The sequence below is a fragment of the Myotis brandtii genome, unplaced genomic scaffold, assembly GCF_000412655.1.
Source record: "Myotis brandtii unplaced genomic scaffold, ASM41265v1 scaffold29, whole genome shotgun sequence".
NCBI classification, from domain to species: Eukaryota; Metazoa; Chordata; class Mammalia; order Chiroptera; family Vespertilionidae; genus Myotis; species Myotis brandtii.
In genome coordinates this window covers 2,574,462-2,602,413 of record NW_005361075.1, presented here as the reverse complement: position 1 = coordinate 2,602,413, position 27,952 = coordinate 2,574,462, and the positions used below count along the sequence as shown (strand labels likewise).

The 27,952-nt window shown below is 44.8% G+C and overlaps 1 protein-coding gene across 1 annotated transcript in view; it reads left to right on the top strand.

Moving 5' to 3' along the window:
* Positions 1-27,952, top strand: part of SCN8A (sodium channel, voltage gated, type VIII alpha subunit) — a 133,690-nt gene that overhangs the window by 83,012 nt on the left and 22,726 nt on the right. The window contains exons 14-20 of the mRNA XM_014542022.1: positions 2,589-2,827; positions 11,366-11,539; positions 13,591-13,947; positions 16,746-17,216; positions 17,760-17,877; positions 19,197-19,351; positions 22,394-22,567. Coding sequence (XP_014397508.1) covers positions 2,589-2,827; positions 11,366-11,539; positions 13,591-13,947; positions 16,746-17,216; positions 17,760-17,877; positions 19,197-19,351; positions 22,394-22,567 — 1,688 coding nt within the window. The remainder of the gene's footprint in view (positions 1-2,588; positions 2,828-11,365; positions 11,540-13,590; positions 13,948-16,745; positions 17,217-17,759; positions 17,878-19,196; positions 19,352-22,393; positions 22,568-27,952) is intronic.

Here is a 27,952-nt window from a genome sequence, read left to right as displayed (position 1 = left end):
GACCAGAACAACTGGTTGACCAGTTGCTATGATGTGCACTGACCACCAGGAGACAGGTGCTCAATGCAGGAGCTGTCCCCAGGTGGTCAGTGCACTTCCATAGCCAACCTCCGCCGGTCCCTCCCCCTGGCCGGCAAACCTCCCCCGGTCCCTCCCCGCATCCCTCCCCCAATCCAGCAGGCCCCGTCTGGCAGCTGGCAGGCCCCAGCAGCAGCCAGTAGGCCCCAGCCGGCAGCCAGCAGGCCCCGGCTGGCCTGGCCCCAATAGGCCCTGATTGCTGGCCAGGCTTAGGGACCCCACTCATGCACGAATTTCGTGCACTGGGCCTCTAGTTCGTTATAAAACATTACAATTGTGTCAACTGTCAGAAATGTGAACAGTAGCTGCTTCAACCTCCACGTGCGTGCTGTGCTGGTGAGCAGCAGACATTTGGAGATGGGAGGAGGTAAAAAAAGAAACGGAACCAGATTTCCAAATATGTACTACAAGAATTTATGGAAATAAGAGAACCTTTTCATTTTCTTTCTTTTAGGAGGGGGGGAAGAAAACTAAATTTACCTTGGAAACGGAGGGAGTTCTATGAGGAAGAAGCCAAAGCAAATTTTCTTCACAGACTTCCTTTCCCACGCAGACTCCCACGTGGCGCTTACTGTGGCCCTTAAATCTGAAAAACCAAGGCAACCATTTTCCTAGCAACCAGGGAGCCAATCAGAAACCCAGCAAAGCACCCCGTCTAAAATAAAGCCATCACCACAGGCACCATCCAACTGGTTGGAAAAGGGAAAGTAGACTAATTGAAGGTTTCCATCTTGTTGGTGGTGAAATGTTGGGAAACTTTCCTTTATTCCATGAATGATTTGGTTTTGTCAGAAGAATTGGACAGGGGTGTGGGGGGGGGGGCATTATAGCCAACCCTCTAGAACCAATACCGTGCCTCTAAGGATTATCATGCTGACAGGTTTGCAAAGTTACATCTCCTAACATTCTCCAGGATCAAGATCCTTGGACTTTCGGAATCCTAGCTGTTATATTTCACACTCAATTTGGGGAGAGCTTTGTTCTGTAGGGCCTCGTGCCCAAGTGGTTGTGGCTGCCAGCTGAATGGCTCTCTGCCTTTAGGGTCTAAGCATCCTTTTTGGTCTTCGCTTTATAAACGACCTTAGAGATCATCTAGTTCAGTGATTTTCAGTCTGTGTTTATCAGAGTCCTAGGATTAGGGAAGTCCCTCAGGAAAGGAATAAGTCAATTGGACTGGCTCCAAGCTCCTCTTCTTGTCTCAACTAGAGCAATTCCTGGTTTATGTATTTTACATATTGGGGCTTACATAAAATCATGTTTGGAAGAAAACAGGTTCTGTTTCTAAAAGAGACAAACAGAAAGAGAGGGATAAGACAAAAGAAGGAGAGGAAGAAAAAGGAAAGAAGAAAGAGACCAAGGGAAGGAGAGGGGAAGAAGATGAAGCAAAAAGGAAAGGATGAAAGTGGGAAAGGGTAAGAGAGGACGAGGAAGGATGAGGAGAGATGAGAAAGGGGAAGGAAGGGAGAAAAGGGGAAAGGAATGTAACTACATTTCTTACTGAATTATGAATTGTAAACTCACTGACTTATACATCTTTGGAACATACGAACACATGGTGGCGTGGTTGATGATGCTGATCCTGCTATAAAGATAATAACAATAGCAAATACTTCAGCAGCACTTAGTGTATGCTAGGGCAGCTGTTCTCACCTGGTGTGCCAAAGCACACTGGTGCACCGCAAGAGTTTTTAAAACATGCAATATCTAACTATTTAATCAGGGGTACTGACCTCTTTTCCCTTAGATTGTCAAATTAAAAAATGACAACAGCCAACACAATGATAACTGTCCAGTGTGAATGAATCAAAATTATACCCTTTTTTTGGGTCAGATCAGAAAAATATATATAATTTGGTGTACCGCAGAATTTTAGTCATTGGCTTATGTGTACCATGAGATGAAAATCAATGTTCTAGGCCAGCAGTTCTCAACCTGTGGGTTGCGAACCCTTTGGGGGTCGAACGACCCTTTCACAGGGGTCGCCTAAGACCATCGGAAAACACATATATAATTACATATTGTTTTTGTGATTAATCACTATGCTTTAATTATGTTCAATTTGTAACAATGAAATTGGGGGTCACCACAACATGAGGAACTGTATTAAAGGCATTAGGAAGGTTGAGAACCACTGTTCTAGGGTCTTCTGAGGCACTTTAATTTAGCTCATTTAATTCTCACAGGAAATTGAAATCACTCGCTCAAGTTCCCACAGTTAAGTGTTGAAGCCAGTTGAGATTCCAGAGGCTAAGCTCCTGACTGCTCTGCGTGCTCCCAGAACAGATGGGTTGAATTTTGTTTATAACTAGATCATCATTATTAACAGGGAAGTGACCTGGTACTGATCCTGCCTCCTCTCTCCTTTGAGAAGGAAAACCGAGGGACCCAAGGGAGAGTCTGCACTTTGTCCTCACGTGATCACAGCGACGATGCCCTGTGAGGATCTGCAGCTGTCTCCTTTGTTCCCACACAGGGATTGAGGGGCCACCTTTGTTCTTTACTCCCTGCAGAGCTGGAAGAGTCCCAGAGGAAGTGCCCGCCGTGCTGGTATAAATTCGCCAATACGTTCCTCATCTGGGAGTGTCACCCCTACTGGATAAAACTGAAAGAGATTGTGAACTTGATCGTGATGGACCCTTTTGTGGACTTGGCCATCACCATCTGCATCGTCCTGAATACACTGTTCATGGCGATGGAGCACCATCCTATGACGCCACAGTTCGAACATGTCTTGTCTGTGGGGAATCTGGTAAGACAGAGCGCCATCTCCCAGTTTTGTGATCTGAACATGTGCTGCCTGTAGGACGTGTTTTTCTGATACTGAAAGCAGAGGTTTGGTTGAAGAGAAAGTAATAGTTAATTGGAAGGCAAATGCTCCCACATATGCCGCGGGCCCCAGCCGCTTCTGCTCACTGTTGTGACCCCTGGGCTGCTTCCTCCTTCTGCAGAATCGAGAAGACGTCCGTCAGCTAGGAGCTGCTGGCAGAAGGCCAGCTGTGGTGACGGAATGGGAGGCATGGCACAGGCTTCAGTAGCCTGAGCCAAGGACTTCGGGGTTCTTCTCGTTCTGCTTCTCACATTGATTCCTGCATCGGTCCAGCAAATCCTTTCCCCTCTCACTCTCAGTGACAACCACCACACAATAGGGGAGCTCTTTAGTGCATTCAGTGTAACTGTAAATTGGCCTGCACGGTCATATTCATACCCAGATGGGGACTGTCTCGGGGACATTTTTAACTCCAGGCTGGTTTCCCCTCCAGTCCAACTTCTGGGCTGTCATCCAGTTTCCATTAGTTGATCTGTGCCAAGTTTATTTTAATGTTAGCTTAATCTTATATGTCATTTATGATATTAATTAGAAGATAATATACACTTTTAAAAAATAGGTTACACAACGGATCCTGAGGTCAAGTAGTTGTGATTTGGGGATTATCTGTTTTACTTCTTTGGTGCAAAAATCAGGAGTTGGTTGAATTTTGATAGATAGTAAAGAATTAGTTGGAAAGAATCCTCTAGGTCGTCCGGGCCTCTTTATTCTTTAGGAGTCGCGCCATAGGCATGTCTAATCTAGTTGTTACCATTTAATTTGAGCATAATCTCTGCCTGGTATATGTTTTTTTCTTCTCCCTTCCTGCCTTCCTCACCTTTCCTGTCCTCCAACTTCTCACCCTCCCTCTCCCTATCCTTCCCTCCCTCCCTTCACCTCTGTCTCACTCTCTATCTCTTTCTCTGCCTGTCTCTGTCTCACACACACACACACACACACACACACACACACACACACACACACGTTTCCGCCTTAAGTCCTAATGCACTATTAAAGCATTATAACATCGTGTTGAGTTCTGATTCTGAAAACACATGTGGCAAGAGCGATCCTTTGAGTCCGTTGAGTTCCCTGGTACACACCCAAGATGATTCTGTGGTCTGTCCAGTTTTCATGTCTAGGTTAGCTCACTGCTTGATGTGAACTCATATGCAGTCTGATGAAATTCCCATAGTCTTTTTTTTAATCGTCACCTGAGGAGTGAGGATATTTTTTCCATTGAGTTTTAGAGAGAGTGGAAGGGAAGGGGGGAGGTGGTATGTGGGGGCAGGGACGGAGAAGAGAAACAGTGATGTGTTAGATGTTTCTAACATGGGTTGATTGCCTCCCACTCATGCCCCGACCAGGGCCAGGGATTGAACCTGCAACTGAGGTACATGCCCTTGACGGGGAATTGACCTGTCCGGGGGCCAACGCTCTAACCACTGAGGCAACTGACCAGGGCTGAAATACCCATAGTCTTGAACTACGTCCAGGAAATGTGCTCACTGGCTCTGAAAGGTGCCTCAGGTAAGCTTGCTGTATAACTAGCTGGCCATCAAGCAGAATTTTGAGTCAACCAACAATATTATATACCTATAAGTTTTATTGTACTAGCCATGAGTTAAATAATAAGAAATATGACTTGATGGATTTTGTTGGTGGTGGTGCTGTTGCTGCTGTTTTCCTTATAGCATTTTTTTTCTCAAAGTTTTTACAGAACAGGTTCTCAATTTCCAAGGGAGTCTGAGAGACCTTTTCACCTACTACCAGCAGAATGGCCCTCAAACCAGCAAATACCATGATTTTTCCCTTTCTTAAAAATCTAAAGAGATGTAGGGCCACACCTAAATTACAGTTGTGAGCATTCAGAAGACCTTGCCCAGAACCATTGGTGAAGAGAGAGGATATGAGAGAAGGTCGTAATATTTAGGGACTCCATGAGGCACACTAACCACAACCAGATTCTGCAATAAGCAAGCACTGGGTGGAGTGGGGTTTCAAGGGGGAAAGTAAGGGTACAATTAGCAATGGGGATGGCGAGTAGTGCATGGCCAGGATGCTTTGGACTGGCTGATGGGTTACATGTGAGGGCGACGGGAAAGAAATGAAGAATAGTGCCTAGATTTAGGAGGGTAGTTACTGCAGGGGAAATGGCACGACTGAGGAAGGAACAGGTTTGGAGTTTTAAATCAAGAATTCTATTTGGATGTATTCAGAATGAGATGTCTATTTATTCAGAGTGAAGATGCCAAATGAGGCAGTTGGATATGTGCTGGACCTCGGGAAAACTTGCATTATGAGTGTTTTCTGAATAATAACATAAGCTCAAAAATGTACTTTCTGCCAATTAACACACGTGCTGAGTTTGGCAGAAAGAACACAGAATTAGAAGTCAGAAGGTTTGGGTATTGATTCCTGTTTGATACCATTTAACCTTAAATAAGCCATTAATTTCTGTCCAGAAATGTTGTTTAACCTTAAATAAGCCATTAATTTCTGTCCAGAAATTAACTTCTGTCCAGATCTATAAAATGAGGCTAATACCATGTCATCCATCAGTGGGTGGGAGGATAAAATGAGAACTTAAACCAAAGTTTTTGGAATCATGAAAAGTACTCTGTAAATCTTAGGAACTGTATTAGTGTAACTCAGTAGGAGAACTTTCACAGGCTTGGAGATTTGGGCAAAGTCTTTGGTAGAAACCTGAGAAAAAGAGGATAAGAAAAGGTGAGACTAACCCGATGTGAGCACACCCTTGTCTCCTTGTTGGAATGAGAGGCTTTTCCCACAGCCAGGACAGTGGTTGGGTGCGTCTGTCTGTAGAGGTGCCGACAGGTGTTTCTGAGGGGAGATGAGAACTGCCTTCTGTAAATCTATAATCCCTGCCTCTTCTGCCCTCCCCACAAGAAAAATCTAAGAATAGAAGGAACCTTACAGATAATTCAATCCAACCCCCGTGTTTTCTAAAGGAAGTTGAAGCCCAGGGCAGCTATGTGACTTACACAACTTTTGTATTGTTTTTCATGATTCTTTTCTTGCCTTTTTTGCAACCAATTGAACACAACAGTAGGTTTATAAGGTGGTTTTTTAAACAGTCGTACTGGGAAGTTTCAAGTATAGTATACCCTTTTTTTTTTTTTTTTTGAGAGTAAGTTGCTGACACAGCCTTTCATCCCCGAATACTTTAGTGTGTGTTTTTTATGGACAAGTGCATTCTCCCACAGAACCTTAATTTAACATCAGAGTCAGGAAATTAACATGGATTCATTGCAGCCATTTAATTCTCAGGCCCCTTCAAGTTTTTCCCATGGGCCCCAGTAATATCCTTTATAACAAAGGATTCCGTTTCAGAGTTACAGATTGCATTTAGTTGTCCTCTCTTTCATCTTCTTCAGCCTGGGCAAGTGCCTCAGTCTTCCTTTGACTTTCATGACCATGACACTTCTGAAGACTACAGGCCAGATATTGTGTAGAATTCACTCAGTTTGGGTTTGTCTGATGCTTCCTCATGATTAGGCTCAAGCTATGCATTTGGCAGGAATGTCACACAAGTGAGGCTGTCCTCTCATTGCACCTGCCAGGTGGCACACACTTTTCATTTGTGTCATTACTGGTGATGGTGACTTGGTTGAGGAGGTGCCTGCCAGGCTTCTCCCCTGTAAAGTTACTCTTTACCATTTATAATTAACTAGTGGCCCGGTCTGCTGGCTCCTAACCGCTCACCTGCCTGCCTGCCTGATCACCTCTAACTGCCTCTGCCTGCCTGCCTGATTGCCCCTAACCCCTCTGCCTGCCTGCCTGATCTCGCCCCTAACTGCTCTCCCCTGCCGGCCTGATCTCGCTCCCAACTTCCCTCCCCTGCTGGCCTAGTTGACCCCAACTGCCCTCCCCTGCCGGCCTGATTGTCCCTAACCCCTTGCCAGCCTGATCTCACCCCCAACTGCCCTCCCCTACTGACCTGATCGCCCCTAACTGCCTCTGCCTCAGCCCCCACCACCATGGCTTTGTCCGGAAGGAAGTCAGACGTCTGGAAGATGGCCAGTCGACCGGGTCTAATTAGTACATTACCCTTTTATTAGTATAGATAAGTATTTGTGATGAAGGTACTTTAAAACTATCTGAATTTTCTGTTCTTCATTAAATTTCTGATTCACTCCTTTACTTAATTATATCAGTATGGACTCATGGTTTTCAATGTTATCCAGTGAATTAGAACTGTCATTTACTTTGATGTTTACACCATTCCAGACTGGGCCAATGGGAGTCCCTTCAGGCTGGCTTCTGGGTCCTTTCATCACGTTCTCATTACTTCCTTGTTTTCTGGTACCACAAGATTTCCCAAGCTAATTTTACCTTTTTCCTGCCTCAGGCCTGGAATCAGCCATTTCCCAAGGAGCCCTGGGTTAGTAGAAAATGATATTTGGAAGTGAGGATCTCTTGGAGCAATATACAGGCCTCGGCCCTCTCAGTGCAGGGCTACCTGCTGCTCTCAAGCTAACTGTATATGCTGAAAACCATGAGTTCATGCTGTCACTTCCAGTTCTAACCCAGCCCTGCAGGATTCATTCTGGTTTTCTCCTTCCGATGTTTGTAGCTCCTTATCTAACAAAAAGAAACCTGGTTGCCATTGTCTTTCATATGTTAACTTACTTGATCAGAAGCCACTGTTGCCTCTAACAGCTGGTGCCCTCGCACTGTTCAGGCTCCCTCGCTGGTGTCCTCCATGTAGATCCCTCCTCATACTTCTCAGGCTCTGACCCCCAGGCCAGGCCACCCCACACATTCTTGTTTCCCTTACCCCACTTAGACTTGAACGCCTCACATTGGGCCTCCCTCTACCTGGATCCCCCCGCTTCACCCCACTCCAAGCTTCCCCTGCATGAAAGCTCTCCATCCTGCTTACACTCTGATACCCTGTGCTGGGCAGCCATCCTCATCCCAATCAGCTTGTATTGGGCTGCCCCCCAAGCTGGACCCCCTCTTTGGCCTGCACAGGCTCTGACCGCCCACGCCAGGCTACTCCCGTGCACAGATGCTCTGCTTAGGCCCCAGCACCTGGCACCGGCCTCCCTCCTGTGGACGCCCACCCGAGGGATTTAGGACTGAGCCATTTGAGGGGTTGGGACTATGGAAGGAAGGGCAAAAGCTTAACCTGACATGTAAGCTTACTTTCTGAGATTCTAAGCAAAAAAAGGAAAAAGTTATTGTCCTTCTTTACCAAATACACATGTTATCATTTCTTGACTACATTTTCAACCAGAAGGAATTGTTTTTATATTTTAATTTTTCTTTCATCTGTGTCCTTGTAGCCTCTTATGCATACCTCTTTTTAAATACTTTTCACAAGTCTGGGGTTTGCTCCAACTAAAAAGATATGCCAACTCTGAATTCAGGACATTCTATTAGAACAGCAGTTCTCAATCTTTTTTTGGTCTTAGGACCCCTTTACATTCTTAAAAAGAGCTGAAAAGCTTTTGTTTATGATAGTTATATCTATTGATATTTACCATATTTGAAATTAAAGCCAATTGAGAATCTTAAATATTTATTTAAAATCACAATAATGTACCCATTATGTAATTACATAAATAACATATTTTACGGGATAAAGTTATATTTTCTAAGGAAAAAAGGCATTGTTTGACATTTTTTGCAAATATCTTTCATGTCTGGTTTAATAGGAGGTAGTTAGATTCTCCTATCTGCTGTGTATTCAGTCCTTTGTGAAATATTGTTTTGGCTGAAGCATAAGAAAGAAATCTGGCCTCACACAGTTGCAAAAGGGAGGACCTCATGTCCTCTGGAAAGGTCTTAGGGACCCCAGGGATCCTCAACTGCACCTGGACAACTGCTGCACTAGGACATAAATTCCTAGATGAATATTTGATGACATTCACGAGAGGGACATTTATATACAGTTGTTGATTCACTGCTTACTAGTTTATTCTTCTTTATCTGCTTCAAGAAGCATATCTCAGAGCAAATAAGAATGACATCGTAGAGATAACCATAAATCTACTCCTCTGTTTAAAAAAAAAAAAGTCATTTCTTCATACAGCAATGGTTGCAAATTTGTTTTCACCCAAACCCCAAATGATGGCAGCACGCTGTGTGTTGAAACAACAGGGTTGCTGGCCTCTGTCCTAGACATTCGTACCAGGCGTCTGGGGGCCATTCACCCCATTGGAAGGCAGCACCACAGGACTGTGCCATTGTTGATTTTCTCAGAGGGACCACGTTCCCACAGTACAGATACCCCGTAGTCAGCCAGCCAGTGCTTATTACTGGGCACTTCCTGTGTGTTCACCAGGAACCAGTGGGACAGCAAATGCAGCCTCTACCTGGGTGCATCAAGCAGACGAACATGTCTGTGTAGAGAAACCTTTGATGGGTTTGCACTAAGGGTAAAATGTATGTCCGGAATTGACTAGCTGCCCTAACTTTCCCTGGCCTCACTTAGCAGGATGTTTGATCTGTAGATACTTAGCTTGCCCTATGAACTTTGATTTTGCTTAAGTGGATCTCTTCAGGGCATATTTTCTTTCCATTTTAGAATACTGCATCTGCAATGTAGAAAAATGGGGAACCACAGAAAAGTATATGGACCCCAAAAACTGGTAGCCCACTTAATCTGTTTTGATATTTATCCTTCAAGTCATTCTGGGGGGTTTTACATTTCTATACATCAATTCCGTATATTTCCACAATATCTGTAATCTTAAGTATTTTTCACTATTTTTAATTCTCTCCTCAGACCTTTTCTTTAACATTTTTCTTAAACTCCTTCATGTGTAAATTTGGTAACCAAGTGGTTATAAGTACTAATTTATTGTCAGTTTTAAATCTATTGCATTTAAAGTCTTCCCCTCTAAAAAACATAATATTCAGTAAGAGTCTGATGTCATGTGGTCAGCTTGGAGCGAGGGAACTGGCTTGTTCATGGCATTGTACTTCCCTGCTGCCTGTCATGTGACTAAGGCCGTGGGACACAGAGGGCATTAGGCAGCACAAGGTGCTCTGTCAGGCAGAGGAGTGGGAGACAGGTAACAGCGATTTTACAACTTTGTCAAAGTGTGTCCACATTTGAAAAAAGCAGAAAGGAGATGTATAAAATGGATAGTTGTATGCAAGGTGGTGAGACTATGGATGTTTTTCCTGTATTTTATACACTTTTAGCAATGTTCTGTTGCTTTACTACTTAAAACAAGAAACCCTGTAGCATATGTTTAAGTTTGATAAAACATAATATCAAATCAGAAATAATGCTGTATTTTCCTAATATAATTATAAAACAACTAGAGGCCCAGTACATGAAATTTGTGCACTCAGGGGAAGGGGAGTCCCTCAGCCTGGCCTGCACCCTCTCGCAGTCTGAGAACCCTCAGCGATGTCCAACTGATGGCTTAGACCCGCCCCCCACAGTAGTCGGACATCCTTAGCGCTGCCGCGGAGGCGGGAGAGGGCTCCCGCCACTGCCACTGCCCTCGCCAGCCATGAGCCCGGCTTCTGGCTGAGCGGCGCTCCCCCTGTGGGAGCGCACTGACCACCAGGAGGCAGCTCCTGCATTGAGCATCTGCCCCCTAGTGGTCAGTGCGCGTCATAGTGACCGGTCGTTCTGCGGTCCAGTCGATTTGCATATTAGCCTTTTATTAAATAGGATGAGTGATTTTTTTATTTATTTATTTAGGCAAACATCCCAAGCATGCATACTCAAATGACTGCTGACCCTTTAGAAGCAGTCACCTGTGTGGTATTCTCATTGCTTAGAATCATTTTTCAGCTACATTTAAATCATGTGATTTGGGTGGTTCTGGCAACAAAGATGTAAACGTTAGGGCTGAGTACTTCATTCAAGAGGAAAATAAGGCCCTGGCCAGGTAGCTCAGTTGGTTAGAGCATTGTCCAGATACACCAAGGTTATGGGTTCCATCTCCCATCAGGGCACATACAAGAAGCAACCAATGAATGCATAAATAAGTGGAACAACAAAACTAATGTCTAGTCTCTCTCAATCTCCCTCCCTTTCTCTCTCTAAAAATCAGTGAATAAAAAATATTTGAATGAAAGAAAGAAAGAAAGCCAGTGTTGTTCAGTGATTGAGCATTGACCCATGAACCAAGAGGTGGTCACTAGTTCAATTCCCAATCAGGGCACATGCCCCGGTTGTGGAATCAATCCCCAGTAGGGGGTGTGCAGGAGGCAGCCAATCAATGTTTCTTTCTCATTGATGTTTCTATCTCTCTATCCCTCTCCCTTCCTCTCTCTGAAATCAATAAAAATATATTTAAAAGTAAAAATAAAAATAAGACTTTCCTGCATCATGTGGCATGGTCATGGGACATCCAGAAATTGATTCCTCCGATGCAGAATTTAACCAAGGCTGGTTCTCAAGGCTTCTTGGATATATTATATTCAAAGATGGTGATAAAGCCATTCTCCTGTTATTTCTTTTTCTTAACCCATGCGTTCCCCCTTTAGGTTTTCACTGGAATTTTCACAGCGGAAATGTTTCTGAAGCTCATAGCCATGGATCCCTACTATTATTTCCAAGAAGGCTGGAACATTTTTGACGGATTTATTGTCTCCCTCAGTTTAATGGAACTGAGTCTAGCAGATGTGGAGGGGCTTTCGGTGCTGCGATCTTTCCGATTGGTATTCCACATTTCTCCAGTTTCTTTTTACATTTCCTGTCTTGCAAATACTAGAAGGAGTTTTGCATAAGTTAATTCGATTTTTAAAAATCCTTAGCTATATTTTGCTCCCAATTCCAGTTGGCTGTTTATTGGCTTAGCTAATAAAACCTTGAAAATTGTCCTGCTAAACACCTAATATAGAGGTTAGTTTTTAAAATCAGTGAACAAACAGATGTCAATTTTAGGAAGTTCCTCCTAAGGTAATGGTTAATGTAAAAAATGAAGGAGGGCTCCCGAGGACTATTCTGAGATCCTATTTGGATTTGCTTGTGGACCTATTTCTTTATCCGAACATCTCTCTGAAATGGCAAAAATTCCTCCTTACTCAAAGATGGCTTTCCTCGTTGCTTCTATTTTGGTAACTCCTTCCAGAAAATGAAAATAAAATAATCTTTAAAATATATACATTGAAATTAGCTGTTGAACATTGGCTTTGTTTTCCATATCATTAACTAAGAAGGATTTTTTAAATTAATGTATTTGAAGAATTTAATGTGTAATTACTAAAATGACTCTGAAAGAATAGTGAACAGTATCTTCAGAATAGTTTCCCATTAGCATAAGCATAAGTGTGATGTGCTGACAAAGTCCCTTGAGAAGCTTCTTGGATCCCGCTCACACAAAGCATTAGAACTAGCTTAGGTTTCTCTCTCCCTATTGGGAAGATACCTGTGCACTTGCAGCTGAAAGAATTTAAGGTGTTTTTTTTTCATCAGGATCGTCAGCATATTTAAGTAAGAGAATTGGAATAGAGTAGAAATACTTGTAAAATAGAGATCTCATTCAGTCCAACTCACAAACTTAACATCTGCCAAGTTTCTGGAACCTCTGCTTACTAGTCTTTGGTTAGGATCCAGCCCACAGTAGACTTTTTTTTTCATGATAGACTTTTTGAGAACAGTTCTCATTATCTACAAAATGAGAAGCCGGATTAAAAGATAGAAGCCTTAGCACTAATATTCTTAATAAATTAGAAGCCAGTCAAGAGGGAAAAATATGAGTGACCCAGATATACACAGAGCAACACCTGGTAAATCTTGAACCCTCAGATAAGACTAAAGTTTTCAATAAAATAAAATAAAAATGTTCAAATCAATGCTGTTGCTTCTGCTAGAATTCCTGTTACATTATCTTTGAGTTGTTAACTTATGACTGATGATAACCTCATTACTATCATTCCATTCATAGTCTTTATGCATTCTCAGGCTGTTAGCCAAGACCTTGTAATCTGGTCACATGAATGACTATAGAATATCGAAATTTCATGATTGACATACCAAAGTTCCGTCCTCTGAATTGGTATCAACACAGGGTGGGGCAGAGTAGGTTTACAGTTGTGAGTACATGAAGCACAGTGTATTCTTGTATTATTATTTATTAATTATTGTATTATTTTCCGTACAAACAATTGTAAACCTACTTTTGCCCCACCCTGTATAGTCCCTTTTCAGATGTTTGACATATGTAGAACCGCCCCTTCTCGGGAGTTGTGCTTTCCTTCCAAATTATTCCAAACATATCACAAAGTTTCATATCATCCATTAATTATTTATTGGCAAGCAAAACAGCTATTTAGAAGTTTTAAATGCTTTTTTAAGGGGACAGATAATTTATTGTCACTGTCCTTACCATACTAATCTTTTAGTTCACTACATATCATGTTTTCCTTGATATGTCCCTTGAGAAATTGAGGGAAAATTAATAGGAAAAAGGTATGTTCATGTATGGCTTTTTAAAAAAGTAGATTGGTTCAGGGACTAAAGCCAGTATTTGTGGTTCCTACTTCTAAATCTTTCACTTAACTGTAAAATTAATCGGTTTTCCCTTATTTGTGCCTCAGTTTCTCCCAGTTTAGTCCAAGACTGTTAGAAAGTCCTGGGAATTTCCCAAGGGTGCTCAATAAATGTAAGCTGATCTTATTAATGATATATGCTTTTATTTTAGCCATGTGGTAAGAAAATGGATGGAGTATCACTTGGTTTTTGTTTGTTTGGTTTTTTTTTCCCTTAGCTCCGAGTCTTCAAATTGGCCAAATCCTGGCCCACCCTGAACATGCTGATTAAGATTATTGGAAATTCAGTTGGTGCCCTGGGCAACCTGACCCTGGTGCTGGCCATTATTGTCTTCATCTTTGCTGTGGTGGGGATGCAACTCTTTGGAAAGAGCTACAAAGAGTGTGTCTGCAAGATCAACCAGGACTGTGAACTCCCTCGGTGGCACATGCATGACTTTTTTCATTCCTTCCTCATTGTCTTTCGAGTGTTGTGCGGGGAGTGGATCGAGACCATGTGGGACTGCATGGAGGTGGCAGGCCAGGCCATGTGCCTCATCGTCTTCATGATGGTCATGGTTATTGGCAACTTGGTGGTTAGTACTAACTTGTACATCTTCTCTTGGCCTAGAAGTCCAGTCTGTTTCGACCTTCTAGTATCTTCCATGTCTGTGTTGGTTTTTATTCTTTCTTGGCCCAAGAACCCTAAGGTACAAATGAAGGGAAAGGAGGCTTCTATTTACAGAGGCCTACTGAGTCATAAGCCCCACAACCTGCCCACATTTTTCATAGTTATGGAAATAAACTCAGCAAAGTGACTTTTCTTAGACTCACATAGTTGATAAATGTTGGGGCTTGTGTTAGATCCTAGACTTCAAACTCTATACTCTTTCTACTACAAAACTTTCTGTCTTCTACACCAGAATTTCTCAACTTTGACACTGTTGACATTTTGGGTTAGATAATTCTTTGTTGTGGGGCTGTCCTGTGTATTGTAGGATATTTAGCAGCATCCCTGGCCTCTATCCTTCACTGGCCAGTAGTGGCCCCAACCCCAAGTTGTGACAACCAAAAAGTTTCCTGACATTGCCCCCTAGTTGGCAAAATTGCCCTACATTAAGAACCACTGACCTAAACCATCTTAGGGTTTTATTTAATTTGTAAAAATGACAAATTGCTTTCTTGCTTTACTTCGATCTGTCTGCCTGCTGTTTTTCTGCCTCTGTAGATAGAGCATTCACCAACAGGTTTTAACACCTTGTTTCTCAGAGTGTGATCTGAGGGCTAGCAACAATGAGATCACTTAAGAGTATGTGACAAATGCAGAACTTAGGCCCCACCCCAGAGCTACTGAATCAGAATCTGCATATTTAACAAGATCCCCAGATGATTGACATGCACACTGAAGTGTTTGGGAGCACCCATTTCTCAGATCAGGCCGAATCTCACTTGTAAGTGTAGAGCAAGGAGGACTGGAAGAAGGCACACTCAGAGGATCCCTTGTAAGCTCATCCATGTTAGTTCTCTTCCCTGTTCTGCAATAGAGAAGAAGCATTCCAGTAGAGGGTTCCTACTCACCAGCCTCTGAACCAGCTATAGCCACCCTCTTCTGTGATTTTTTTGTTTTAATCCCTCCCTTTCTCCATTCCCAACCACCATTCCCTCAGTCCTAATCCCTCTAGTTTTTCCACTCCTTCAGTGAACACAGCTATTACCTACTAGTGTGTAGTAGGATCAGCAGTTACCAGCCCTGACTCACCCCACTTTCCCTAGTCTCCCATTCTCGGTTGTCTCAAGGACAGCTCTCCATGACTGTCTACAGATACCTGAGCACATGAGAAAGCCACCTATTATTTTTCTTCTGATGACACCTTCCCAGGTTCCCCTTTGCTCAGTGCTTCTGCTCATCTAGTCTCTAGGAATCTGTAACTGTAAGTCTCTTCTGACCCTTTTCTCTCCGTTCCCAGTAAATGTTTGATGTCTTTCATACATCTTCCTTCCTTTTCTGTATTTACATCTTTCTTCATAGTCTAAGATCTGCCCCACCCTTTCCATTTCTATAACCCAACCGGTGTTTCTAGACCACCAACATCATAACCACCCAAGTTTCACTCATTAAAAAGGTCAAGTCCCAGGCCCTACACCAGATCTACTGGATCAGAATCTCTCAGGTGAGGCCAAGGAACTATGTAGTTTTAACAAACATCCCACCACAGGAGATTCTTGTGCATTCTAAGATTTGACATCACTATAGCCTAATCCAGATCCTTATCACCTCCTGCAAATATGTCTCCTAACTCCTAGTTCCTAAGGAATGGCTTTCTCAAATCTGTATAATCATCTGTGACTCCTTTGCTCAAGAATCAATTCAAATCCCTCAATTTGGCCTTCAAAGCCCTCTCCAGTTCACCCTCCCCCATATTACCAACATGCTCCTTTTTAATTCTACAGATGGCCCAGATAATCCAGATACGTATATTTCATGTATTGTTTCCATCCCTCCCACTCTGTACATGCTATTATCTCCACTTAAAATATATGCCTTACTCTTCAGAAGTGTGACAAATTAAGGGCCAAGTATAAATCAGGAAGTGAACACCTCTCCCACTTTTCAAAAGTAAGTTTTAATAAAAATAATTAACCTTAATGACCAATATAGTAAAATAGGAAATTAAAAGAGAAAGAAAGAAGAAAAAAAGAAAGAAGAAAGAAAGAAAGAAAGAAAGAAAGAAAGAAAGAAAGAAAGAAAGGAAGGAAGCTTGTATCTCCCTGGCTTGTATCCGGTGTCTTAACACTTAGATATACAACAGAACCATCACTGTCTTATAAAACTATTTTATTTTGATAAATGTTAGAAAAACAAAATTAATTTTTAAAAGGAGATGACATGAAGTGTATTTTAGTTCTACCTTCTTGATTTGTTGTATGAAAGCAGGGCTCTCCAAGCCTATTTTTTCTAACACGGGTCCTCCAAGGCATCTACTGCTCATGAGCATTTGGCATTTATGCACTCTTTCATGTTCCCCAATAATTCATATCTACCTTTTTGGTTTTATTTTGGGAAGATTTCCTTCCAAAATGGATACAGACATTTCTTTTTCTGTTAATAAAAAAGGTAACCAAGGTGTACACACAAACACACACATATATATGTAAAGCTATAAAAGAACCAAGAAAAGAGGTGCTAAACTCCTTATATTACAACCAAAAATCAAACACAATGCTCACCTAGTAACGTGAGCGTTTAAAACACTATGTGAGCCAAGCAAAACACAACATAAATTCTTGAGTATGTTACATAAATCTGTAGGCTTCCAGTTTCCTAGTTTAATGGATAAATTACCATTCACTATGCTACATTCACTCTCCTTTTTTCCAAATGCTACTGGTACAGGTGCTGAACCTGTTTCTGGCCTTGCTCCTGAGCTCCTTCAGTGCAGACAATCTGGCAGCCACGGATGATGATGGGGAAATGAACAACCTACAGATCTCAGTCATCCGTATCAAGAAGGGTGTGGCTTGGACCAAAGTGAAAGTGCACGCCTTCATGCAGGCCCACTTCAAGCAGCGCGAGGCCGATGAAGTGAAACCTCTGGACGAGATGTATGATAAGAAGGCCAACTGCATCGCCAACCACACTGGTGCAGACATCCACCGGAATGGTGACTTCCAGAAGAATGGCAATGGCACCACCAGTGGCATTGGCAGCAGCGTGGAGAAGTACATTATTGATGAGGACCACATGTCCTTCATCAACAATCCTAACTTAACCGTGCGGGTGCCCATTGCCGTAGGCGAGTCCGATTTTGAGAACGTCAACACAGAGGACGTTAGCAGCGAATCAGATCCTGACGGCAGCAAAGATGTAAGGTCCCAGCCTAGAAACCAACCTTGATCCTGTGTGAGAACAAACAGGGCTCTGTCAGCTCCAGATATTGGTTCAGCGATGGGCTTTGTAGAGAGAATCTGGAATAGCCAACTCACCCCCCTGTTGCCATTCTAGGCCTTCCCTAGGTGACCTCGATTCCTGAGATGTTCCTGGATCTATCTCCCTGGCTTCTGGATCATCTAGGTCAGAGGCTGGAGTACACCCTCAAGTAGTTCCCTGCCATTAATCTGTGTGAGCGGAATCCCTGAGACCAGCCTATGGCCACATTTGTTTAGGGTGGATTACTGACATCTGTGAGTGCGTTCTAATGTTATATCCCATCCTGACAGAGGTTTTGAAGGCCCTGTGGTACTTGTTTGCCCATCATAAGTTGGATGATGATGACTTTCGAGAAAGAATTGAGGAGAAAAATTATAGCTAGTACATCATCCACACCAAAGGTATAGAGTAGTCAGTGGAGAGTGGACATGTTGCTGCAGAGTCTCTTGATTTTGATTTCCTTTTTCCCTGCATATCTAGAAACTGGATGATACTAGCTCCTCTGAAGGAAGTACCATTGATATCAAGCCAGAAGTAGAAGAGGTCCCAGTGGAACAGCCTGAGGAATACTTGGACCCAGAAGCTTGCTTCACAGAAGGTTCGGGGCAAGGAGGGGGGTAGGGGCACGGGGCACTTGCTGTTAACAGCGTTTCTAGGGATACTGGTTGGATGAGAGGGTGGGGACTCAGTGGCTCTCTTCAAGAACCTTGTTCCCCACCTCATCATTTTGAGGGCAGTTGATGCTGTTTTCCCTGCTCAAACTATTCTCTAACTTTTCTTTTTCTTTTTTGTGAATCCTCACCCAAAGATATTTTTCCCATTTTTCCATTGATTTTTAAAGAGAATAGAATCATTGATGTGAGAGAGACACATTGATTGGTTGCCTCATGCACATGCCCCAACCAGGGCCAGGGATCAAGCCTGCAACCGAGGTGCATTCCCTTCACTGGAATTGAAGTCGTGACCCAACGCTCTAACCACTGAGAAAAACTGGCCAGGCTCGCTTTCTTTCTTTCTTTCTTTCTTCCTTTCTTTCTTTCTTTCTTTCTTTCTTTCTTTCTTTCTTTCTTTTTATATAAGAAACATCAATGATGAGAGAGAATCATTGATTGGCTGCCACCCCACACTATGCCTTTGACCGGAATAGAATCCGGTACCCCTTTAGTCCGAAGGCCAACGCTTTATCCACTAAGCCCTTTTTATATAAGAAACATCAATGATGAGAGAGAATCATTGATTGGCTGCCTCCTGCACACCCCACACTGGGGATCAAGCTCGCAACCCGGGCATATGCCCTGACCTGGAATCAAACCATGACCTCCTGGTTCATAGATTGATGCTCAACCACTGAGCCATGCTGGCCAGGCAATCTTTTTTTTTTTTTAAATATGTTTTTATTGATTTTAGAGAGGGAGGAAGAGAGAGGGAGATAGAAACATCGACAAGAAAGACATATCGATTGGCTGCCTCCTGCATGCCCCCCACTGGGGTTTGAGCCTACAACCCGGGCATGTACCCTGACTTGGAATTGAACCTGCAACCTGTGCACAGGACAGTGCTCAATCAACCTAGCCACACTGGCCAGGGCTCTAACTTTTCTTTGTCCACTTTCTCTTGGCATCAGTCCAGAAATTTCCATTAGAAAGGCCTTTTCTGTCGTGGCTCTGTCTGCCTCTTGACTACCCTTTTCTTTCCCTCACTTTGTGGGACGTCTTCCCAACTCCAGGGGGCCCTGGCAGCCTTGCAGCAGGGCCTCAGCCTGTGAGCCTCTTGATTTCTTAATCAGATGATCTGATTCATCTGCTGTGCTCCCAGCTGTGTGGTGGGGCAGCATCTGGTGGGGCTGGGAGATAGAGGAGAGGGCAGGGCTGGGTGGGGCATGTTCACGGTCTGACCTGCCTCTCCCCCTGGTGCCAGGTTGTGTCCGGCGATTCAAGTGCTGCACTGTCAACATCGAAGAAGGCCTAGGCAAGTCTTGGTGGATCCTGCGGAAAACGTGCTTCCTCATTGTAGAGCACAATTGGTTTGAGACCTTCATCATCTTCATGATTCTGCTCAGCAGTGGCGCCCTGGTGAGGTCCAGGGGAGAGTATGATGAGGGATTGGCTGGGGAAGGGTTTATAGGCACTAGTGGGAAAGACTGCATGGGGCCCAAGACCGATTCCTCTGAGAACACTGATTGGCTGTGGACCCGAGAATAATGGTCTGTTGAAGTGCTTTGGCTGGTGCTTCGAGCCTTTGGGATCAGAATCCACATCCTGATCTTTAGACTCAGCCCTAAGGCCGCCTTTTCATCAGGACGAGAATACAAAGTACCAAGTGTCTTCACCGCTTGGTTTGCCCCAACCTAAGCAGCTTCCTAAAATGAACTTCCCTTTCTCATCTAATACCCCAAATCTCTTGCTCTTTACTTTTCAGTTGCCCAAGGTATGGAGGGGGAAGTGTTCCTCCACTCCCTCGCCCTTCACAGCCTACTGGCTTTGGAGAACCGGTGGCCTTAGCAGATATTTAGAGTGTTAGATCTCGGGTACACGGGTTATTTCTGTTCCTGTGTTGTACGTGGTCATTAATCAGCGAGGCTTATAGGGCACTGAACACGCAGGCTCCTCCCCTGCTAGGACTCATTTTTTCTGGCATCTGCTTTTACTTGAGCTGGATTGTAGCTGAGGAGACCTGTTTTCACTGGGGGATTTATGAGGGAGCTGCTTCCTGGTTGAGCAGATTTGAGGACAGGGACTAGAGACACTACACACTTTCCTTCTGTTTATTAAGGGAGAGATTTTTGAAATGTTTTTAAAGAAGGTGGGCACATTTATGTAGGTGTGGAATCAAAGCTTAATCTGGAAGCAAAGAAAATAACAAGGGAGAAACCCCAAAGTCAGTGTCACAGATCCCACCAAGGCCTTGAGAAGTTTTGCTGACTTGTGAGGTAGGAGAATAAGAAAAGGGGAAACGGGCAGTAACGTGTGGTAAAGAGGAGCCCAAGGATGCCAAGGACCAGGTTTACGTAGGAAAGTGTCAGCACGGAAGCTGGAGGCAGAAAATGGTGGCTTGTGTCCTTGGTCAGAGTGACAGGGCGGGGAGCCAGCGCCCTGCCCACCCCTGAGTCACCGCATCAGCAGGCACTCACTCGGCACTTCCTGAGGCTCCGTGCAGGCAGCAGGGTGACAGACAGCCTGGCCTCTGCCCCCAGGAAAGGGAGGGTCAGACTAAGGCCAGTGGTTGGGAGAGGTGTTGTGTCATTGTTGCTGTCCTTCTTCAAATCTAGGAAACAGAAACCTCAACCTACGAGCATGCCCCAGCCTTTGATCCTTCTCTTCCCCGTCTCCACAGAAAAAGCAGCAGCGAAATAAATGTTCTGAGCTTGGTTTACTACTCACCCTGGACAATTGTTATGTATCATAATTGAATAAAAGGGGATACGTGGCTCAGTACCTGAGGCCCCATGCAATAGTAGGCATGAGACTTAAAAATAGCAAAGTGAAGCCACAGCCAGATTGTCCCAGAAAAGACTAGAATGTGGTTGTGATGGAGCCTCAGAGGAAGGGGGTTAGAGCCTCCGGTGACACGAAGATCAGTGTTTGGCCTCTCACATGTGCTGGGCTGTAGAATGGATTTCTACAAATGGAGTTCAGGGGAAGCAACATGGAAGCTGGTCCTGTTTTCACTGGGCGATTTATTTGTACCAAGATCCTGAGGACTGTGGACCCATGACCTCTGCCCGCACTGTCCAGTAGTGAGACCGGAACACCTGGTGTTCCCGTGCCTCCTCTGGAAGAGAGTCTGCAGGCAGCTCAGTGTGTCCCTCTGGAACTGCTCAGAGCCCACGCCTCCGTTTGCGTGACAAGGGACTTTTTCCCACTTTAGGAAGTCTCTTCTCTTGGCACCACCCTTGTGCAGTCTACCACTCTCACATGGAATGCTCATACCTTTGTATCAGAGAATTACCTCATTCGGGAATTCCAGAGAAAGAAAGTAGTACTAAGACTTTTTTTTTTACCTGAATATCTCCCAGCCCTGTGGCCCTCTACCTGTATCTATGACATCAGGGGCTAAAAGGAGAAAATATTTTGTCATATAAATATATAGTATTGGCAAGATGGTGAAAAAATTGGAACCCTTACACATTGCTGGTGGGAATATAAAAAAAAATGGTGCGACCACTTTGGAATAGAGTTGGGCAGTTCCTCAGAAAATTAAACATAGCGTTACCATATGACCTAGCCATTCCACTACTAGGTATATATATCCTAGGGAAATGAAAACATGTCCAGATAAAAACTTGTACACAGATGCCCAGAGCAGCAGCATTCACAATAGCCAAAAAATAGAAACAGCACAAATGTCCATCAATTGATGAAAGATGAACAACATGTGGTATAGCCATTCACTGGAATATCATTCATCAGTAAGAAGTGAAGTGCTGATACATGCTGCAACATGGACCAAATCTGAAAACATTGGGCTTGGTGAAAGAAGTGAGCCACAAAGGACCACATATTATTATTATTTTTTTTTAATATATCCCATTGACCCTTTACAGAAAGGAAGGGAGAGGGATAGAGAGCCAGAAACATCGATCAGCTGCCTCCTGCACGCCCCCCACTGGGGATGTGCCCGCAGCCAAGGTACATGCCCTTGACTGGAATCGAACCTGGGACCCTTGAGTCCGCAGGCCGACGCTCTATCCACTGAGCCAAACCGGTTAGGGCAAAGGACCACATATTATATGATTTTTATTTATATGAAATGTCCAGAAGAGGCAAATCTGTAGAGGAAGGAAGTAGATGAGTGGTTGCCTAGGACTAAGGGGAGATAGACTAGAGGGTGACCGCTAGAGGACGTGGGCTTTCTTTTAGGGGTAATGAAAATATTCTAAAATTGATGGTGGTGATGGATGTACAACTATGAACATGCCAAAAGCTATGGTACACTTTAAATAGCTGAATTGTATGGTATAGCTCAATAAAACTTTTAAAAAAAATCACGTGTAGCAGGGGAGTGAAGTGGAAGAGACAGGAAGCTGGAGAGGCCAGCCCCGGTGGGAGGAGCTGCGGCGAGGGCGGTGCTTGTGTGCCCTTAGGCGCGACGGGCAGCTGCTGCCTCTCTTTCAGGCCTTCGAGGACATCTACATTGAGCAGAGGAGGACCATCCGGACCGTGCTGGAGTACGCCGACAAAGTCTTCACCTACATCTTCATCCTGGAGATGCTGCTCAAGTGGACAGCCTACGGTTTCGTCAAGTTCTTCACCAATGCCTGGTGCTGGCTGGACTTCCTCATTGTGGCTGTACGTGTCCTGCTTTCTACTTCCCACCCTTTCTAGCAGGAAAACAAAAACAGGGAGTTTTCTTCTCATGGCTGGAGCAGCCTGGGGCCCCGGGCATAAGGCAAGATGTAGATAGATATAGGTCTGGGTAAGTTGCTTTCACAGCCGTCAGATCTTCACTTTGGGAAGGGACTTCTGAATGCATTTGCTCCGGGGACCGACCAGCCAGCCAGCCAGCTCTTTGCCCTGGCGGTTTGGCTTAGAAAATTCAGAGATTAGGAAAGGGAAGTGGAATCCTTGGTATCAAAGCCCCTGTTTCTTAGGCTGGGAACAGGAAGGCTCTCGTCCCAAACAGCAGGATGTCCTCTTTCTGCTGCCAGGAGAGGGGTGAGGGAAGGAGGTGGGTGCTGCCCGGATGCAGGTAGAGGGGGATCTGGGTAGACTCTCCTGCTGACCGTTCCCGTGACGCTTCCATCCAGCTCAAGTCTTCCTACCAGACTGATCTGAGCCAGTCAGCTTCTCAGGGAGAGGGGAGCTCACACCCACATGAAGCCCCCTCTCCCCCAAGGGCCATTTCCACAGTGACGATCGAACTTAAGAAAATCCTTTTTTCCCTCAGGTTCCAAGACCATCTCCAAGGCTTGGCCATTACATCCCGAGTTATTTTTCAGGGTGGAGGCCGCTGCATCTGTAACTATTTCTCACCCCACCAGCACTTGTTTCTTGTTGGCTTTTCTAACCGTGGTGATTGTCTCTTATTCTGTGTAATAACTACAGCTTTTTCTCCCACCCGAATCAGCATTGGAGAGAAAGGGTGAATGGGAATTGTAGGACCAGGGCCCACGGAGAACTCAGTTCCTGCTGAGGGCTGAGAAGTGCCAGCAAGTAGAGCATTTGGAGGCTGAGTCGGTACATTTAGAATATAGGTTTGTTGGCTGCATGGTGAGCTCTCTGTAGAGTGCTTCTGGGATCCAGGCTAGCGCAGCATGGGAACCTCTTCCTTGGATAACAGGAGCCCAGCACTCGGCAGCAGCAGTGATCTCTGCTCTATAAATGCATCCCTTTCCCAACAAGGTCTGCAGCTTCCCCGGCTCATGACTCCTTCCAAGAGCTGTCCCTCTGCCTCAGTGAGGTGAGGAGGTCACCCTCTGCTCTTAAAGTGAGCCAAATGGGTGGTCCCGCAGAGGGTGCCAGCCGAGACCCTCCTACCTAGAGGTTTCAGCACTCCCTTTAGCACCTGTTGACAGCACCTTGTGATAGAAGGGCCTCTGCCTCCCACAGACTGAGACTTGAGCTCTCAGAGTTCAAGGAGGGGCTTGGGAGAAGGCCAAGAGAACTGGGCCTGCTCTCTTTCTAGAGCACTGGGCCACTGAGAGTCAGGTGGCACACCTACGGGAGTCCAAGAAGCCCTTCCTCTTCTGGACCTTCCAAGAATTCAGACAGATACATCCACTACCGCACTCCAACGGCCCTAGGGAAGCTGCGATTTGGAACAAATCTCTCCCACCATGACTTTTACTGCCTCTACTGCCCACCCTAACCTGAACCACTATCTTCCTCCTCTCAGGGGTGAGCAACCCCAGAATTTGAGGATCTCGATCAGGAATCTCACATCCCTCTGTACCCAAATAAGCTGCTAAAAGCATTAACAATTCTGCACATCATCATTTATTCAGCAAACATTTTTAATCACTTTTTATACTCAGTGTCAGGGAAGTAAAAGGCACGAGACAGGTATGTAGCCAACGAACAACAATCCATAAGTCCCTCCAGCTTTGGGGAGTTGTTGCATTCTCGCATTGCCATGAGGCCTGACAGTGGCTCCTGAGAACACCTCTACCAGTTATTAGTAAGCAAATACCATTCCCTGAGTGGGATTGTCCCAGGAGCCATAGGGGGTCACAAGGGACGGGTAGGCGTGCTCCACCCGCTGGGGAGCTCACACTAGCTTGCAGGGCTGCCGTGGCCTGATTCAGGCTGGCGCTAATCAGGCATTCTGGGAACAAGGCTCTCCAGGAACCCCCTTCTGCTCACGTCTGTCAGGCAGAACAGTCCATGTAGTCATTGCGCAGCAAATGTTTATTGAGATCCACGACATGCACAGCCTGCTGCCAGGTGTTGTGGGGGAAAATACAGAGAGTAGAAGACGGGCACTTCTAAGGGCCTGAAAGATGAGGCATATACAAACATCCGTAGCAGAAGCAGAGTGTGCTAAGTAGGGACAGCCCTGGTGTGAACCATGGCCGCACTGGTTGCCATTTGTGAGTTGTGGGTGGAGAATAAGGCTTAGACTGACAGCTGGAACTGTCAGAGTTCTCGCTGCCCTTTGAGTAAGATATCTAGTGCCCTTGGCATGTTAGGTCATCCAGCAACGTAAACATTTTGGGTCCCAATTCAGCATCATTTCTTAGAGACTCTCTTCCTTCCAGGGTGTCATCCACCGGTGACTGACGTCCGAATCTCTTATTCATCACCATGTGTGTTTCCCTAATGAATTTTCATTCTTCCTATTGCCCCTTTAAGCTACTCTGAGTACTTTTTAGAATCAGGAGGTAATCCAGATAACTTATAAGGTTAATTATCTGTATTTATAAGCCATCTGAGTTCCCAGAGACATTTTATTTTGCTCGGGTCCTTGGCCGCACTGGAGATCTTGTCCTGTAGAAGAATTTTGTCATCTTTTCCCCAGGAAACATTGCCCCGTCATATCCAAGGTTAGCCAGCACGCTGGCTCCAGGGATGGGAACTTTTCAGAGACCACTCACCTCATTCTGAATTCAGACTGCTGAAATGGTCTCTGTTTGAAACGTTCACATCATTTTGAAAAAGTCACCCAATGCCTTCCCCTTTTTTCCCCTGCCTCCAGCCATCGGTAATCTGAATTTTGACTTCTCAACTCCTTTTTCAGGTTTGGTTCTTTCCTTAAAGTATACTTTGAGCAATGTTCTCACTATCTCCACTGAGAGTTTAACAGGGAGGCTCGGAGGGTTATAAGAAAGTCCTCAGCTACTAAGGAATAACCCCGCTAGGATCCTTACTATCTTCCTGGGGAGATCTTGGCCAGATTGATCAGTCAAGCGCAGATTATCTCTCAACAATGTTTAGAGCCAACCTCTGGATTGGCATCTGTACCTCCTCCCCACTTTAGTCCTCTTTGTTATCAGATAAATCATACTCACACCACTCCCCCCAAAAAAGAGCAGGAGGTCTTCTCGCTTTGTATGGGGCCAATAGCCGCTGGAAGCTTAGCCTTCAGCCGTCTTTACCTGGCAGATTCACAGGACAGAGCTGATAAGGGGTATTTAGAACTCAGGCACTTGACTGGGATGGGACAGCTTACCTTCAGACTTACCTATTAAGATCTTGCCAAGCCCAGCCGGTGTGGCTCAGTGGTTGAGCATCATCCTCCGTGAACAAGGAGGTCATGGTTCGATTCCCCATCAGGGCACATGCCTGGGTTTCAGGCTCGATCCCCAGTAGGGGGCATGCAGGAGCAGCCAATCAATGATTCTCATCATTGAGGTTTCTATCTCTCTCCCTATTATTTAAATGTGTTTAAGAGTTGACTGTAATTGGCAATGGTGGGCAAAATACACCTCCATGTCTTATCCACCATGGTAGATGGGAGGAAAATGATTGGTTGTTGCTAGTGTGTTCTAGATAAGGCTTTGAGGCCCTTGTCTTAGGCAGAAATTCAACCCTGAACTATGTACCTTTTAAAGAACATGAGTAGCCTGATAGGCCAGCATTTAATTCCGGATTTGTTTTGGACACCACCTAGGAATCCAGAGAAGATTCCTGTATTGGTGGATTATGAGTACTTGCGTAGATAAAGGTTTACAACCCTTTTTAAAATGGAAACTTTTAAGGCTCCCCATCCCTGACCCTCACTCGGTCATTGACCTCCTTCTACCCCCTGCCAGTACTGCTGCTCAATTATAAATCTCTTCATTTAAAAACAACAACAACACAGTTTGGTGCAGTTCAGAGATGCAGAATTAAATCCCTAAGATAGAGATGGAAAGCAACAAAGGAAACTAAGCTATGAGTTGTTTATTTTTCTCCTCTAAATTTGCTTTAAAATATCAATTCGGGCTGAGCAGACCTGTAACCAGAGGGAATTTAAGAATTGCTCATGGTGGAACATCTTAACCCATCCCAGAACAAGGGAAAGACTGCTCTAAGAAATCCTGGCCCAACCATTCTAGGATTTGAGCAACTAAAGGTGTTTCAGATCCCGGGTCAGGCGCAGCTGTAAGTGTAGGCACTTAGTACCCAGCGTTAAGGGATCATAATGGTAACTGCCCTGAGGGCTCTGGGAGAGCAGGAAAGCGTTCAACCCTGACTCTAGGCCTGGGGGCCTGCAGGCTGCTCCTGAGTATGCCAGTATGTTCAGCTTTGGTCTGTTCAGACACCTGCAGTCCTCTACTGGGATGCCTATAACCCAACCTGCCAGTGCGGGAGGGCATCTGTCTGTGGAAGAAAGAGCTCCGGCCTGGGAATCGGAAGTGTGGGTCTTCATCCTAGCTTCAGGGCTGCTGACGTGATCCCGGGCAAACTCTTGTGTATTGGGCATATGGGTCTCAGTTTCCTCATCTATAAAATAAAATTTTAAAAATTCTTCCAAGGATCTTGCCAGCTGTTATTTTAATGATGAGGAACTAGAAGATTGGCCTGGAAAGGACAGACCTGAGGCCAGGTTGCTGTGGACTGTTCTGGGGATTAGAGGGAAAAGTGTGGATGCAGTTGTGCAGATCCACCCACGTCCTCATGGCCAGGGAGGAGTCATGGGTATAGTTAAAAGATGGAAGGATTGTTATAGTTAAAAATGAGAAATAGAAGAGTTATACTTAAGTGAGTTCTCAGAGACTCAAAATTTTGTCAAGAAGTTTCTTCGTCTGGTTCTTTTCTCCGTGGGAACTGTAAAGTCAGCTGTGGTACTTATGAATGTTGCCTTTGTTCATGTAGTGACTCATCAAATTCTTCAACAAATGGTTTCTTGTCACCCAGGAGTAAGAGAGCTTGTCCTTGTTGGAAGTCCCTGGTGAAAGAGCTGAGGAGGGGGCGGCCCGTGCGGAGTGTGTGTATTTATCTGTATTCTTTTCCATAGGTACCATTAAATTTGTCTGGCTTAATTTAATGGGAACTTCTGGGACCTGCAGAGACTGTAAAGGGCGAGGGTAAGGTTTTTGTCATCTGTTCAGGCTCCTCTTCTTCCAATGGAACTTCCTCATTCCCTCCTGCTCCCTTCAACCTCTTCCCTTTTCCAACTTGTATGTCTGTCTGCCGCCCTCTCTCGATTTTCTCTTTCCTTTGTGTTTTTTCTTCTGCCTCTCAACCACCTTTCCTTCCAGGTCGTTTGAGTCCAAGTTGAAGTAGGCAGCTGGTGTTACCCACTTCCTCTAC